This window comes from Rana temporaria, chromosome 4 (assembly GCF_905171775.1).
Source record: "Rana temporaria chromosome 4, aRanTem1.1, whole genome shotgun sequence".
Taxonomy (NCBI): domain Eukaryota; kingdom Metazoa; phylum Chordata; class Amphibia; order Anura; family Ranidae; genus Rana; species Rana temporaria.
Genome location: NC_053492.1, coordinates 200,870,406 through 200,888,002, shown reverse-complemented (window position 1 = coordinate 200,888,002; position 17,597 = coordinate 200,870,406). Strand labels below are relative to the sequence as shown.

General features: G+C 44.6%; 1 protein-coding gene across 1 annotated transcript in view; it reads left to right on the top strand.

Annotated features, from left to right (window-relative positions):
- LOC120936905 (alkaline phosphatase, tissue-nonspecific isozyme-like) overlaps positions 1 to 17,597 on the top strand; it is a 64,852-nt gene that overhangs the window by 4,394 nt on the left and 42,861 nt on the right. The window contains exons 2-5 of the mRNA XM_040349686.1: positions 11,010 to 11,125; positions 14,487 to 14,661; positions 15,107 to 15,279; positions 15,362 to 15,496. Coding sequence (XP_040205620.1) covers positions 11,010 to 11,125; positions 14,487 to 14,661; positions 15,107 to 15,279; positions 15,362 to 15,496 — 599 coding nt within the window. The remainder of the gene's footprint in view (positions 1 to 11,009; positions 11,126 to 14,486; positions 14,662 to 15,106; positions 15,280 to 15,361; positions 15,497 to 17,597) is intronic.

The window sequence follows — 17,597 nt, the reverse complement described above, 5'->3', positions numbered from 1 at the left end:
TTCATACAGCGCGGTCGCTGGTGTGATGCGTCATTTCCGGCGCTTTCGGCTAGAGGAAGGGGCGGGGCGGGAGCTGGTGCTGATTTCCTTCTTCCGGTCCGGCGCAACGGCGCTTTAGGTCTCCGGAGAAGGTGTGACAAGCCACAGGGTGAAGCGCTGGCGTTCTGCGATGGAAACGGCAGAGAATCCAGCGGTGGGGACAGGCACAAGCACCAGCAAGACCTCAGCAGGAAGCAGCACAGTAAGTGTCCTTCCTTTTGGTTTTTCTGCCTAAAAGTTTTTTTCTTAAGGTGGAGGGTCGGTCTCAACTTTTTTTCTCCCCCCCCCAGTGGCTTTGGGGGGCCTGTCTGGGCACTGGTTTGGCTGCTGTCTTTTCCTAGTGCACCTTTGCTAGGGGACCACATATGGGAACAGGGTTCTCACTAGGGTCCCCCTACTTTCTTCTGTGCTTTTTTTCAGGCTAAATCCGACAATAGAAGAAAATGCCCATCATGTAGATCAAAGATGAGCGATAGCTGGAAGAAAGTACTGTGTAAAGCTTGCATTGATGTTTTAGTTCAGGAAGAATCAGCCGCCATGCGGGATGATCTGATCTCCTCAGCGAAAAAAGAACTATTGAGCACGTTCCAATCTATGCGTGAATCATTAGTTGCGCCTTCCACCCCTCAAGCATCCACTTCCCAATCTTCGTAGGAGTCAGGGATTGTACCTGAACTTGTTATGGTTGAGGATTCAGGTCCCAGGGACCAACACGGTAGTGAGGACTCAGAAGAATCACAGGGGGAGGTGATAGGACAACCCTCAAAGTTTAAATTATCCCTGGAGGAAGTGGAAGGCTTAATTAAGGCCATACATGTTACTTTGGGCCTGACTGAGGAAAAAAGGGATTTAACCTTACATGACCGCATGTATGCGGGTCTAGGTGAACCTAAAGGGCGGGTTATTCCGGTTCATGCAGTAATTTCTGAGGCCATAATTAGAGAATGGCAGGATCCAGAAAAGAAGCCCTTTTTCCCTAAAGCTCATAAGAGGCGCTTTCCTTTTGAGGAAGATTCAACAGCAGTTTGGAACAAAGTTCCTAGACTAGACGCGGCTTTTTCGCAGGTGTCCAGGTCAACAGACTTGGCCTTTGAAGACATGGGGGTCCTTAAGGACCCCATGGATAAACGTATGGATCTACTCTTAAAGAGGGCATGGCAATCGACTATGAATGGTCTAAAGCCTGCCATGGCTACAACATGTGTGGCCCGGAATCTGGAGTTCTGGACGAACCAGTTGAAAGCTCATATTTCAGCTGACTCATCGAAAGAAGAGATTCTGGATTCTTTTTCTACCTTAACCACAGCTGTAGCTTACATTGCAGATGCTTCAGCAGAGGCTATAAAAATGTCAGCCAGGTCCGCGGCTCTGGCAAATTCTGCCAGGAGAGCGTTATGGCTAAAAACCTGGCCAGGGGATGCGGCATCAAAGAATAAGTTGTGCGGCATTCCTTTTTCAGGAGACCTCCTGTTTGGTCCGGAGTTGGATAGCATCTTGGATAGGACTGCGGATAAGAAGAGGTCTTTCCCTGTCAAGAGAAAGAGGCAACCTCCCAGACGTTTTTTTCGTCAGCAAAGAGGGCAAGACAAAAACAACAAACCCCAGGGAGATAGGAGAGGTTGGGCAGCCCAAAAGGGCAAGGAGAAAAAAGGAATCCTTTTCAATCCTCCTGCGCAGCCCCAGAAGTCTCAATGACTCGGTGACCCGGGTCGGCGGAAGATTGCAGAAATTTCTTCCGCGGTGGTCAGAGATAACCACCAATGGTTACATTCTGAACACCTTGTCCCGGGGGTACGAGATAGAATTTTCGGAGGCCCCACCGCAAAGTTTCCGGGTAACAAACCTCCCAAAAGATCCACTAAAATCCCTGGCCATGAAATCCTCTTTAAAGGAGCTTATTCAGCAGGGGGTAATAGTGCAGGTGCCTCAGGCAGAACAAGGGTTGGGGTTTTACTCCCATGTGTTTCTAGTGAGGAAACCCACGGGAAAGTTCAGAATGATCTTAAACTTAAAACCCTTGAACAAATCAGTCAAGTACAGGAGGTTCAAAATGGACTCTATTTTTTCGGTAAGGAATCTATTGACGCCAGGTTGCTTCATGGCGTCAATAGATTTAAGGGACGCCTACCTACACATCCCAATCGCTCCGCAATCCCAGAGATACCTCAGACTAGCGGTAAGGAGAGGAAGGGTGGTCCAACACCTACAGTACAGGGCTCTCCCCTTCGGGCTCTCATCCTCACCACGGATATTTTCCAAGGTGATGGCAGAGGCCTTGGCCCCGCTTCGTCTACAGGGGGTGGCGGTAATCCCGTATTTAGACAACCTATTGATTTTTGCCCCATCAAGGGAAAAACTGCTGATAGATTTGTCCAAAGCTCAGAGTCACTTAGAATCTCTGGGATGGATTCTGAATCTTCAGAAATCATCTCTAGTACCCACTCAAGAAATTTTTTTCCTGGGCTATCAGGTGAACTCTTTGAGCCAGAAAATGTTTCTACCCCTAGAAAAGAAAGCCAAGGTCCAGGAGACCATTTCTTGGCTCCAGTCCAACCAGCCCATAACTATAAGACAGGTAATGTCGGCTTTAGGGGTGTTAACCTCGACCATGCCGGCAGTACAGTGGGCGAGACTGCATGTCCGTTGCTTGCAGAGTTTTCTTCTAAGATCTTGGGATCACAGTCTCGGCTCCCTGGACAATCTTGTAAAGATTCCATCCCGGGTAAAAAGATCCCTTTATTGGTGGAAGAACCAGCAGGTCCTCTCGAGGGGTCTGTTGTGGTCTTTTCCGGTGGAAAAAAGGTTAACAACAGATGCCAGTGCGTGGGGATGGGGAGCCCACTTGGAGAAGGATTTCATTCAGGGCTGCTGGTCAAAAGAGGAGTCGGTTCGGTCCTCAAATTGGAGAGAGTTACGAGCGATCTCATTAGCTCTACAGAGGTTTGCCCCAGATCTGGTAGGCCACCACGTTCAGGTGTTGACAGACAATGTTACGGCTGTAGCATATGTAAACAGACAGGGGGGCACCAGAAGCAAGCCCCTGCTGTTGTTGGCCGAGAGCACCTTGAAGTGGGCAGAGAATAACTTGCTATCCCTCTCAGCGGTGCACCTGAGGGGATCACTGAACGTGGTGGCAGACTTTCTGAGCAGGCATCAGGTTTGGGAGGTGGAGTGGTCATTGAGTCCAGAAGTCTTTCTAGAAATCTCCAACAGGTGGGGTCAACCGGAGGTGGACCTGTTTGCCTCGAGAGAGAATGCCCAGGTACCTCTTTTTTTTTTTTTTTTTTTCTTCCCCTGGACAGGCGGGTCGGGTCCCTGGGGATAGATGCTCTGGCGCATCCATGGAGATTTCGCCTTTGCTTCGCTTTCCCCCCTTTCCAGATTCTCCCGCTAGTCCTAAGAAAGATTCAGAAAGAAGGAGTCCCAGTTATTTTGATCGCTCCTTACTGGCCCAAGAGAGCATGGTTCTCAGCAATCCTAGGGATGGCAACAGAACCATGTTGGCATCTTCCTCTCAGGTCAGATCTTCTGAGGCAGGGTCCAGTATTCCACCCGGACGTATCCAGACTCTCCCTTGCAGCTTGGTTTCTGAAAGGAAGATCTTAAAAAATAAAGGTTTTTCAGATCGGCTGATCTCTACCCTGTTAAATAGCAGGAAGAAAGTCACGAGAGCCATCTACGCTAAAGTTTGGAGAGTATATACGTCCTGGTGTAATGCTTCAGCCAGGGAGCCGAGCAGTCTTATTGCCATCCTAGAGTTCCTTCAGGATGGAGCGGACAAAGGATTAGCGGTCAGCACCCTAAAAGTGCAGGTGTCCGCCTTAGCAGTCTTCTTGGAAAGATCCATAGCCTCAGAGCCGTTGGTAGCCAGATTTTTTAGAGCCCTCTCTAGGGCTAGGCCGCCACGGGTCAAGGGCTTCCCTAAGTGGGACCTATCGGTGGTTTTAAAGGCTTTAGCAGTAAAGCCTTTTGAGCCTTTGAGTGATGCGTCTCTTAGGGATGCTACCTTGAAAGTGCTTTTTCTGGTCGCGATAACCTCAGCTCGCAGGGTTAGCGAACTACAGGCCCTGTCAATAAGGGAACCGTATTTTTCGTTATTTTCTGATAGGGTTGTGCTTAGAACAGACCCAAAATTCTTACCTAAGGTAGCCTCAGCGAGCAATCGCTCTCAGGAGATTGTGCTACCCACTTTTTGTTCCAACCCCGTGGGGGAGAAAGAATCTTTTTTTCACATGTTGGATGTGAGAAGGGCTTTGCTATCTCAAAATAACAGAGTCCTTCAGATGTTCAGAGTCACTATTTATTTTATTTGGGGGCAAAAGAAAAGGCCACCCGGCCTCAAGGGGCACCATAGCTAATTTTAACCATCTGGCTATCAGGGAGGCTTATTTGCATTCAGAGTTAGTGCCGCCAGAAGGGATTTGTGCTCATTCTACACGTGCGCTTGCAACCTCATGGGCTGAGAGAGCTGGTGCCACCCCGGACCAAATATGCAAGGCGGCGACGTGGTCAAGCTTTAACACCTTTGTACGGCATTATAGGTTGGACCTTATTTCTGCCAAGGATCAAGCATTTGGCAGAAAGGTCCTACAAGCTGTTGTCCCGCCCTAGGGTGGTAAGTCTCTGGTATCCTCTCGAGGTGCTGTCCTGAAAGACGCCCTGGGAAAAAGCAAGTTAGGCTTACCGGTAACTTGTTTTCCAGAAGTCTTTCAGGACAGCAGCATCCCGCCCGTATATGTAATTATTAATGTGCCACGCTGTGACTAACCTATGTGTTTATGTGTTCCAGCCGGGGCCGGAGGTTTCTCGGTGACAACTGATGTGTGCTGGGAGGAGCCTCCCTTTAAAGATCTTGGATTGAAGGTGTTTCCTGTGGAGAGGGAGGAGCCAATATCTCGAGGTGCTGTCCTGAAAGACTTCTGGAAAACAAGTTACCGGTAAGCCTAACTTGCTTTTTTTCACGATCATGTGTATGCAAGGCAGGCTTGACAAAAATCACGTTGAGAAAAACGTTTTTCCCATGACATGAAAAATGATTGTGTGTACGCGGCTTAACAGTTGGCTAAATAGAAAACACACTCCTTTTGTGGCTAATATCTTATTTAAAGTGACCCCGTTCTGAAATTATTAGTAAAAGCCATGTTACCTGTGATTGAAAAAAGTAAATACTTGCCTTACCTGCTGCCTATGTTGATCTTCTGGTTTCCCTGCAGCTCTCACTGCTTCCTTCTAACCTCTGTCATTGCAGGCCACAATAGTGATTTTAAAGTCCAACAAGAGGTACCACTAAGACCCAGTAGCTCAATACACAAGGAAGTGTTGGTTACAGCAGAGCCTGCATGCAGTTTCTCTAACAAACCACACACTGTTCACCCCAGTGACGACTTGGTGCTACTAAACCCACAACCATAAAATCAGTCTGTATATGCAGTAAAGCATGCTTGTCAGACTAACTGGAGCCTAAGGGGTTAATCCTCTGCATTGTGTAAAAAGGCTGTTTGATCCTGTCTTCTCAGCCCCCCCCTTCTTTTTTTTTTTTTTTTTTTTTTTATCAAAACGTTTATTGAGCATAGAAAATACATACACAAACGGATATCAAGTGCAACATGCACTACATTTGCAGATAGGACCTATTGACTTGCATACAGGTATGGCAAGAAAAAGCAGTACAGGTACATTTTTAATGGAGGACAAGGTGGTGTCAAGCCCAAAAGGGGGGCCACGATGAAGGAGAACGGCTAAACCCCTGCATCACAAGTGGAGGCATTCCCCAGCCATCTGTCCCATATTTTATGGTATTTGTCTGGGCACCCCCTGTGGACATAGAGTAGTTTTTTTGAAAGGAAGGGTAATGTTAACAGCTCTGATCCACTGTTGCAGCATGGGAGGGGGTCCCCTCATCCATATCTTGGCTATCTGATGCCTAGCAAGTAATAACGTTTCCTGTAGGAATATATTCAGGTACTTTTCAGCCTCAGAGAGTTAGAGAAGCCCCATCACGCACTGACGGGGGCAGAGGGACAGTGGGGAACCCATGCGGTCGTGGAGGAACTGGACCACCTGGGGTCAGAACCCCTATATGCAGGGGCATGTCCAGAGGAGATGGTAGAAGTTGGTGTTGGGGTGGTCGCAGTTGGGATTGTGGCCAGGTCTGTACCTGGAAATGCGGTAGGGCATCAGGTATGATCGGTGGAGGATGTATAGGTGAGTGAGATGGTCAGAGAGCTTGGGAGAGACGGTTCTGCAATTGGTGAGAGCCTTCTCCCAGTCCTCAGCCGACACGTCGCCCAAATCAGGTTCCCATCGGGTTTTGGCCCCCCTTATTTTACTTAATCCATCTGCTGATAGAACAGAGCCCCAGGAGGCACTCTTCACATGCTCAGTTTGGTATGTATGATATAGTGAATGCAGGATCCTGGGGGTTAGTAACACTTTACATTTTATGGATTGAGATACAGATTACGGGGCACTTCATGTAGTCGCGGTATACAAATACCCTTTCTGTGCTGGTTCAATTGTTTAGGTTCCATGAGCCCGAGTATGGACCCAGGTGACCAGGCTTCCTGGTCTAGCATGCACACTTGTAATCGGGTTGTGTCTATACTGGTTCAGTGAGTTAGCAGCTGGCCCAAACTGGGGAAAAGGTTTACGCTATGTGTGCTTAGTTCTTCCTGGGCTTTTGGGTCCCTGCCAGCCCACCTGTGATATAAAAAAAGGGGAAGGCTGAGGTCCAGGGCTCTTGGTCAGTTCTGTTCCCACTGTTGGTACTGGGAGTGCTGTGCTTTGAAGTCTGCTAAATGCACCAGGGTTTCCAGGGGACATTCATGCCATGGAGAATACCAGCCTGGACTATCACATCATGGAGGTATAGTGAGGGGAAACAAATATTTGATCCCCTGCTGATTTTGTATGTTTGCTCACTGACAAATGATCAGTCTATCATTTTAATGGTAGGTTTATTGTAACAATGAGAGACAGAATATCAACAAATATCCAGAAAAATGCATTTTAAAAAAGTTATAAATCGATTTGCATTTTAATGAGTGAAATAAATATTTGATCTCCTATCAATCCGCAAGCTTTCTGGCTCCCAGGTGTCTTCTATAAAGGTAACGAGCTGAGATTAGGCGCATTCTCTTGAAGGGAGTGCTCCTAATCTCAGCTTGTTACCTGTATAAAAGACACCTGTCCACAGAAGCAATGAATCGGATCCCAATCTCTTCAGCATGGCCAAAACCAAAGAGCTGTACAATGATATCTGGTACAAGATTATAGACTTGCCCAAGGCTGGAATGGGCTACAAGACAAATATTTGTAAATGGAAGAAACACAAAATAACTGTCAATCTCCCTCGTTGTGGGGCTCCACGAATGATCTCACCTCGTGGAGTTTCAATGATCATGAGAATGGTGAGGAATCGGCCCAGAACTACACGGAGAATCTTGTCCATGATCTCAAGGCAGCTGGGACCATAGTCGCCAAGAAAACAATTGGTAAAACTATGCAATGAGTGACTGAAATCCTGCAGCTCCTGCAAGGTCCCCCTGCTCAAAGCACATGTACAGGCCTGTCTGACATTTGCTAATGAATATCAATGATTCAGAAGGGAACTGGGTGAAAGTGTTGTGGTCAGATGAGACCAAAATTGAGCTCTTTGGCATCAACCCAACTCGCTGTGTTTGAAGGAGGAGGAATGCTGCCTATGATCCCAAGAACACCATCCCCACCCTCAAACATGGAGGTGGAAACAACTTCACTGCATCAAAGAGATGATGGGACCATGTACTGTTAAATCTTGGTTGAGAACCTCCTTCCCTCAGCCAGGGCATTGAAAATGGAGGAATATTGCAGCATGATAATGACCCAAAACGCACAGCCAAGGCAACAAAGGAGTGTCTCAAGAAGAAGCGCATTAAGGTCCTAGAGTGGCCTAACCTTAATCCTATAAAAAAATATGTGGAGGGAGCTGAAGGTTCGAGTTACCAAAACATCAGCCTCAAAACCTTAATGACTTGGAGAGGATCTGCAAAGGGGAGTGCAAACCTGGTGGCCAACTACAAGAAATGTCTGACCTCTGTGATTGCCAACAAGAGTTTTGCCACCAAGTACTTAGTCATGTTTTGCTAAGGGGTCAAATACTTATTTCACTCGTTAAATTCAAAAATTGATTTGCATTTTTTTTTTTTTTTGTTCTGTCTGTCAAAATAAACCTACTGTTAAATATATAGGCTTATCATTTATTGGTCAAATCTACAAAATCAGCAGGGAATCAAATACTTTTTTTTCCCCTTACTGTATGCCTGGGAAGTCACACAACTGTAGTTGGGGTTAGGAATTGTACATTGTTCATATTGGACAGTAATGTCAAAGTATCTCCAGTAAAGCTCCATTTACTGTTCAAAACACCAAGTAACCAGTCATTGGGCATGGTACCTGGTAAGGTCCTCCACCAGAGAGGGGGTCAGAGGTTGGTATCCAATAGCAATTGGATCTGAACCTGCATCAGATCTATGGCCTGGTCATGAGGTACGGGAAGTGAGTTAGCGCAGACCCTAATGCGTGCTCTTTATGTGCTGGGCGGGACTCCATTTTGTTACTGGGAGTGAGGTACCAGAGGTATGCTGGATTGTTCAGAGTGGGTGCAGGCTCATAAAAAGCAGGTATTGGCAGAGTGAGTTGCACCTTTGCCCTTTGAAGCTGACCCCAGCAGCCTCTGTCCGAGAGGAGCTACCCTCTCTTCCCGACACAGATGGATCCCTTGAGTAGGTTGGGAGTGAGGCGTCCTATTCTCCCTCAGAGAACTGCTAAATGTCATAGAAGGCCCATTGAAGGTACATAAGACCTTATCTTCTATATACCGTATTTATCGGCGTATACCGCGCACTTTTTTGCCCTGAAAATCAGGGCAAAATCGCACCGAGTTTGAATACTGCGCCGACATATACCGAGCGCAGTATAGTCGGGCAGTCTCTGCTCCTTCCGCGCTCACGTCCTGGACGTACAGGACGTCAGCGCGAGAGTTGCCAAGCCTGCCCGACAATACACGAGTGTACTGCGCTCTGTATATGTCGGCGCAGTATTCAAACTCGGCGCGGGGAGGACGCGAGGACGCCGCAGAAGGACGCCGGACCCGACGAAGAGGACACCCGAAGCCGCAGACTGACGCCGGTCCCGACGAGGCCGCCGATGGCCGCCGCACAAGACACCAAAACTGTAAGTACAAAAAAACTTTCTTCCACAGGAATCCGCTGCAACTTTAGGGGTGCGCGCTATACCCCAATAAATACGGTACATTGTGTCATGTCTATTTCTCCACCTGATGTAATGAACATGTTTTACCTGTACCTTTTTTACAATGCCTTTGCTGACATTTCAATAATAAAAAAAAAAAAACGATTGAAAGTGAAGCTGACCCCTACAATTAATGTAGGATACAAACATGTAGCTTGCAAGAGATAGTCTGGATGTCCTAAGGTAAGGAGACTTTTTTTTTTTTTTTTTTTTTTTACACTAGTAATGGTGGCAATCGGCAGCTCTCTGCCTGTCGCCCCGCCGCCTGCCTCACAGCCTGTCTAGTCTTACTCTCTGGGCCCCAGCTACTACTGGGTGGGGAGCGGAGGAAGATCACTCCGCCAGGGAAGGCAAAGAGATAAGTGGGCAGGTGGCTGGCCGGGACTTGAGCCAAGGCAGAAGAACATATGGGCGGAGCTGAATGGGCATTCCCCCGAAACTGAAGAAGAAATATTCTCTCTGCTCTGACCAGCACATGATCATCATAAAGGGGAACAGATAGTGGAAAGAAATACACACCCCCCCCTAAGCTTGTAGAAGCGGTGGTGTGTAACTCAGAATTTGTTCTTTAATTCTGCATTGACTGTCTTTGAAATTGCCCCAGCCCCTGTTCAAATACAATCCGAGGACAAAACCAGGGACAGATTTGGTCCGGGGGCTGTCCCCAGAAAAAGGGATGTCTGGTCACCCTATCCTAAGGTATATTGCATCAAACACAAAACAAAGATTGCCTTGTAAAGGGTCTTTGTCAGCACAGTCCAATAAAAAACAAAATATTCAGCCTCTTGGTTGGCTGTGAGATTTTTGGTTTGCTAAGACCTGCAGACTATACCCGCATAGCCTTCAAGCAGTGTCTCTATTTGATACACAAAACACTGCTCGTCCTTTGAAGACCTAAACTATGCCCCAGTTGTGAAAATTGTGTGGCCAGTGTCTAACACCCTGCTTACTACTACACATCTGCCTTGCCACTACCACTATCTTGGCTCATAAAACTCCATGGTCTAGTGAACCAGTAGACCCTATCCATGGCAATGCTCTAGATCGGGGATATGCAATTAGCGGACCTCCAGATGTTGCAGAACTACAAATCCCATGAGGCATAGCAAGACTCTGAGGCAGAAGCATGATGGGACTTGTAGTTTTGCAACAGCTGGAGGTCCGCTAATTGCATATCCCTGCTCTAGATCCAAAGGGACTGTTTGTCACAATATCTGTAAAGGATAACTTAAATTTAAATTCACCTCCTGCATATGTGACCCCCTTTGCACTTCTTCTCTTAAATTCCCAAATATATTGGCAGATTCCATATGCAGACCTCTGGCCTACCCATGGGTCAGGCAGTGCATAGAGCCTCCATAATCTCAACGTGTACTATTCACCATTGTCTTTGCATAACAGACAGCCACAGAGCTCAAGTCTAATTTTTTTTCTGTGCTAGACAATTGTTTTCTATGTGCCCTGTTCTCACAGAGCCCCTGAGTGAGAAGAAGTGCAGTGTTTTACATTTCGGGTCAGCAAGAATGGGTCGTTCATGCTAGAAAACCCTTTTCATTGAAGATTCAGATGAAAATAAGCAACTGAGCACCAGTTATTGTTAGGTGTTTACAAATCCTCTATCCCTTTTGAGATGCTAAGTAACAGTAATACAACATGGGGACTTCTGTTCTTTATTTCAGGAATGGGCGTGGCCACAATTACAGCAGCTCGTATATACAAGGGACAGCTGGCTGGGCAACCTGGAGAAGAGAATGTTTTGGAAATGGAAAGGTTCCCATATGTGGCTCTCTCCAAGGTGAGTGTGAACAGGTCTAGATTTAGAACTAGACCATATAAGCCATAGACTAGGGGGGGGGGGGGGAGCAGCACACCCACTCCCCACAAAGAAGACCCGGAAGTGCAGCTGAAGACAGGTAAGTGTACACATTGAAAAAAAATTGACAACGCTACAAGCCTTTATTAAGGCTGCAGATAGGTTAACAAAAAAGTTACACTTAACCCCTACTGTGCACCCTAGTGGTCAACGCCTAAACTGCAATTGTCATTTTCACAGTAATCCGTACATTTTTATAGCACTTTTCGCTGTGAAAATGACAATGGTCCCAAAAATGTGTCAAAATTGTCCAATTACGCAGACTATTTACAAATATACATGCCCATCATAATTGTGAGGAAACAAGAACGGTAGCCTCCCTAGATATAGAGAAGGCCTTCGATACGATCGAATGCCCTTTTTTATGGGAGATACTTAGAAGAATGGGGTTTCCAGTAACATTTATTAAATGGGTACAAGCAATATATAGAAAACCGGTCATCCTTTTTTTTTTTTTTTTTCAGCTGTACAAGAGGCACAAGACAGGGCTGCCCTCTCTCCCCAGCACTCTTTGCAGTAGCAATAGAGCCAGTGGCAGAGGCTCTAAGAACCTCACAAGACATCCAGGGACTCCGAGTAGGGGGGCTGGAGGAAAGGGTAGCCCTGTATGCCGGTGATATGCTGCTTTTTCTAAGGGGCACAGGTCCATCATTGAAGGGAGCTACTGAATGTCTTTTCAGGTTTTACAGGACTTAAAGTAATCTGGGATAAATCACTGTTATTTGCTATTGATCAAGGTGCGCAGGATATGGCGGCCCCAAATCTTCCACTGAAATGGGTAACAGAGTTTAAATATTTGGGTATAATATCACGCCAGGCTGAGGAATTCAAAAAGTTAAACCTAGACCCAGTGCTGCAGTAATATAAGAAAAAACTAAAGATATGGGAAACGCTTCCGCTGTCTCTTCTGGGATGTATAAATTTAATAAAAATTAAGATTCTTCCCAGGCTGCTATACTTGTTCAGAAACTCACCACAATGGTTGCCAAAGTTTTTTTTTTACACAGCTGCATAGTGTCTTATCCTCATTCATATGGCAAAATAAAATGGCTAGAATAAAATTAAAAACACTTATGCGTCCAGTGGAAGAGGGGGGGGGGGGGATTAGCATTTCCAGACCTATATAAATAATATCTTGCAACTCAGATGGTGACAATAAGGCGATGGTTGAATTCAGATAGATATGATCCTGCTACAATGGTGGAGGCAGCAGTGGTCCAGTCTTTGGAGAAATCCCAAATTGGCACATTTTAACTTGGACCCTGGAGCATGGACAAAATTTGAAGTAAAACAAAATATCACAAGTAATAGGGGAAAAATATCATTTGGAGAAAAATGGAATGTACCGGAAAATTATTTTTAGACATCTGCAGTTGGTCCATGCCCTGGTAGCACAATTTCCTGATGGCATCCCACAGCTAATAGAAACAGGCCTAGAACAACTGGTACAACTTTACACCATTTAGTAAAAACAGAACACCAGATATGAATAAATGATGTGAATGTTGGCTGAGGGATATCCCAAAATTGTCATCAGAAAATTGGGGGGAGATATACAAATTCCCATTTCAGATCTTGGTCTCACTTCGAGACAAATTAATCCAATTTAAAATAACACATAGGAGCTACTTGCTATACACCGTATAAACTGTCTAAAATATTTCCATCAAATCCTCAAAATTGTTGGAGATGCGCAGGCATTCCAGGGAACTTTATACGCATATTCTGGACCTGTCCAAAGATAAGGTGGTTCTGGAGAGAGGTCCTGAGAGTAATTGAGGCAGTGACGTTGGTCCAACTTGACCTGGAGGCAGGGACCTGCTTGTTAGGACTTGTAGAGGAAACTATGGCCCCCAGAGAAAAAAGAATACAGGTGGGTTTGCTGCTCTTTTACGCAAGAAAGGTCATAGTGTTAAATAGTGAAAAAAGTGGAAGCCCCCTCTGGCGCAATGGAAAAACTTGATAAATAATCTGTCACTGTATAAAGAGACATACTATAACAGAGGAAATGGTGAAAAGTATAAGAAAATATGGGCAAACTGGATAGAAAATGTGACAACCGCTTCAGGGTAGGAAGTGAAAGGAACTATAGCAATGGAAGAAAGAGATAAAGAGGTAAATGGGAATGAGATGTGAAGTATGCAATGGAATGTCTGTATTAATGTGATTTTAATCAATGGAAATGTGAAATGTATATTTATATATGAGAAAGGAAGGGAGGAAAAAAAAGAAAATCTAAAGATTTATAAAAAAAAAAAAATTGTCCGATGTGTCCGCCATAATGTCGCAGTCACGAAAAATATGCAATAAAACTATCCTTTATTTTGTAAACGCTATAAATTTTGCACAAACCAATTGATAAACACTTATTGCATTTTTTTTTTTTTATTTACCAAAAATAGGTAGAATACGTATCGGCCTAAACTGAGGAGAGAATTTTTTTTTTTTTGGGGATATTTATTATAACAAAGTAAAAAATATAGCATTTTTCAAAATTGTCGCTCTATTTTTGTTTATAGCCCAAAAAATAAAAACCACAGAGGTGATCAAATGCCACCAAAAGAAAGCTCTATTTGTGGGGGGGGGGGGATGCCAATTTTGTTTAGGAGCCATGTCCGCAATTGTCAGTTAAAGCGACGGTGCCGAATCGCAAAAAGGGGCAAGGTCCTTAACCTGCATAATGGTTTGGGTCTTAAGTGGTTAATATCCAGTGAACCTCCACTAAAATGAATAAAGTGGTTCCGAAAATAAATGTAAGTGCTTTCCAAATATCTATTAATGTTTAAGAAACAAAGTCAGACACCACTCCTTGGTGAAAATGGAAATCAGGAGGACAAAGATATCCAGATGATCAGGATTAGAGTCTCCAATGATGTGATGGATTGCTTTCAATCCTTCATATACCCGTGTTGCTCAAAAAGAAGAGTGACAACTCTTTGAGCAAATAAATGAACTGGGAACAACATATGTGTAATAGAAACCCAGTTGCACTCACACCATGCCCTGCAATGTGATCGCATATAGGGAAGGTCAGTTGCATAACAGAGATCCTCACTTAGCTGTCCCTGCTCACACAGTACTGAGGTTGATGGCTCCTCCTAAAATCGGTCCCTAGCATTTTACTTTCACAGTACATTTCATTGTATTTTTCCCTGGTTTCCACCACACCTTTTCTCCAACTTAAACTGTCTGTATACCTTAAAGGCAATTCCATTCAAAGACTTAATCCTTGTAGGAGTTTCATACATTCGGTACTGATCAAGATGTCTTCATTGCTATGTAGGTGTACAATGTAGATGCACAGGTTCCAGACAGTGCTGGCACAGGAACTGCCTACTTATGTGGAGTTAAAGCCAATTCTGGGACTCTGGGAGTGAGCGCCGCTGCTAAATATGGAGTCTGCACTACTGCCAATGGAAATGAGGTGACCTCTATCCTTCATAGAGCTAAACTAGCAGGTGAGTTGTAAACATACATGTTTGTTATGCTATTTTATCACAAAGTGTAAACATACAACAAATGTTAACGTGAAACCCCAGCAATGGCAGTAAATGTGTAACAGCTTAAAGGACCAGTTGCTCAATGTAATAGAGAATATAAATATAGGTTGCCTGCTATTGGGCACATGACTTGACATTCTGATCTCAACTTCAATGACATGGAAAAAATATACACAGGACTTTTTCAGCCTGTGCTAGCAGGATGGTTCTTCCAGTTCCGTGGCCTACGGGGGGGGAGAGAAACTGTGTAAATGTTCAATTAAATTATATATTGAATTGAGTTCCTGAGTGCATAAATTTACACTACTGCAACTTAATGTCCATCTCTGTAGAATATTTATAATTCAGATAAAGAGTCCCAGAACAATTTGAAATATGTGTTTCTTATTGCAATGTTTTGCAGGTATGTCAGTGGGTATTGTGACAACCACGCGTGTCCAGCATGCCTCTCCAGCTGCATCCTATGCTCACAGTGCCAATCGGGATTGGTACTCGGACAATGAGATGACTTCAAATATGGTTAATAGTGGCTGCAAGGATATTGCATACCAGCTTGTGTACAACACAGACATTGATGTAATTCTAAACAGGAAATTTAGTTAAGATGGATGGGTTGTTCAACTTTTCCAACCTCTTAGAGTATTTCTGTTATCGGCAGGTGATTCTGGGAGGTGGACGAGTCTATATGAATGCCAAGGGGACACCGGACCCAGAATACCCAACCAGTACATCAAGTCGAGCTGTTCGAATAGATGGTCTTAATTTGACTGATATATGGCTGAAAAAAAGGCCGGTAGGTGTGAGCTTCTATATCTCAAACTATAAAACATTCTGTAGAATAGTTTAGGCAGCTACAGGATTGTTCTAAGGACTATGTTGATTTTGTTTGCTTATAAACAGTCTCTCTCTGGAACATAAACCCTGTAAAGTATTGTAGTTTGTCCTTAAAGGGGGTTGTAAAGGAAAACCTCCCCCCCCCCCCCCCCTAAATAGCTTCCTTTACTTTACTGCAGTCCTCCTTCGCTTACCTCATCCTTCGATTTTGCTTTTAAATGTCCTTATTCTGAGAAATGCTCACTTCCTGTTCTGTCTGTAACTCGCCACCGTAATGCAAGGCTTTCTTCCTGGTGTGGAGAAAGCCTCTTGAGGGGGCGAGCAGGCAAGTCAGGACACTCTCTACTTTGCAGATAGAGAAAGGAGCTGTGTGTTGATGGGCGTCCTGACACTCCTGCTCGCCCCCCCCCCCCTCAAGAGACTTTCTCCACACCAGGAATAAAGCCTTGCATTACGGTGGTGAGTTACAGACAGAAGAATGGGAAGTGAGCATTTCTCAGAAGAAATAAGCGCATTTAAAAGCAAAATCTAAGGATGAGGTAAGTGAAGGAGTACTGCACTAAGTTAAAGGAAGCTATTAAAGGGAAAAACATTTTTACTTTACAATCCCTTAAAATATATATATATATATATATATATATATATATATATATATATATATATATATATATATATATATATATATATAAAATTATTGCAGCCTATGTCTAAACGGATACAAACAATGGTTTGATAAGGTCATGGTTACCAACTGTCAATATTTTTACAGCATGTGTCGTCAATTAAAAAAAAAATCTGTATTTTGACTTGTACATTCCATATCTTGGTGTACTGTTCAGGACACAGCACTTGTATTCATAGACCATAGGTTATATGGAAGTTGCCTTCAGGTGAATGGACAAAAAACTTCCCTAGGACCACCCCTACTGTAAGCTTTTATAACCCCACCCACTCTGAGACTCCCGTTTTATGCAAGCAATACTAAACTCCCAACATTTACAAGTCAGACATTCCTCCTATATTGTACAGTGGAGGATTGTATTGACTAAGGGATGTCCCCAAACAGTAAACTGAGGTTAACAACATGGCAAACAGAACAGCTAGCAGTTCCACAAAAAAAAACATTAAATATGAACCCAAAAACTAGCCGATGAAAGCTTAAAGCACTGTGAGGTTGAAGCTTACATCAGGCAAAGCCTGAACATCCATCTGGTAGAGCTTGCAGAACATGTGAACAGAGGAGTATGTGGTGGCCTTGCTAATCTGGGACACATATGCTTGATGCTAAAAAGATTAGGAGACCCCAACTAATTTTGGTGTAGTGAGCGCTGACAGGGAAAGGAGGAATGCTTTTCTTAAGGATGTAGGCCCTGAAAATGCATTGTCTGATCTATTTGGCAGTGGAGCTAGAGGTAGGATGTCCTCTTCAAGGGCCTGTAGGTAAGACAAAAAGGTACTTTGTTTTGTGAACAGAAGCTATGGCTGCCAGGTGAGCCCTGACAAAATCCAAACGGTGTAGAAAAATGTTCTTGGCATTATATGGCGAAGGACAGAGGGGGGGGGGATAATATCCTTATTGAGGTTGAAGGGAGACCACCTGGGGTATGGAAGAAAGTCTTGGTCACAAGCCTGCTTTGGCACTGTGTAATAAGAAAAAAATGTATTTTCAAAAAGAGCGATCACTGGTCAAGACTAGACTGCAGAAAGGCTACAATAAACAAGAGTATTTGCTGCGACCTCAGAAGGCTTGCCTTTGCCTGATGCAAGGACAGGAAGCTATGTGCTATCGTAGACTTTTTTTGCTCAGAGTAAGGTGGAGATGACAGAATCAGAAATACCGCTATACTTCAGGATTTGTTGTTTTTAATAAATAGACTAAGGTCTGGGACCAAGGTCTTCCTCCCTGGTGCTTTCTGACTTGGGAGCAGTCAGTGGGGACTGCAGGGTCAGATTATAGCTTTGGCTTGAGACCAGGGAGGCTTCCCTATAGATACATCCTCAGGGAGATGGGGAGCTTCTTTTGTTCTTTGCACACCTAAGAATGCTGGTAGCATTGGACC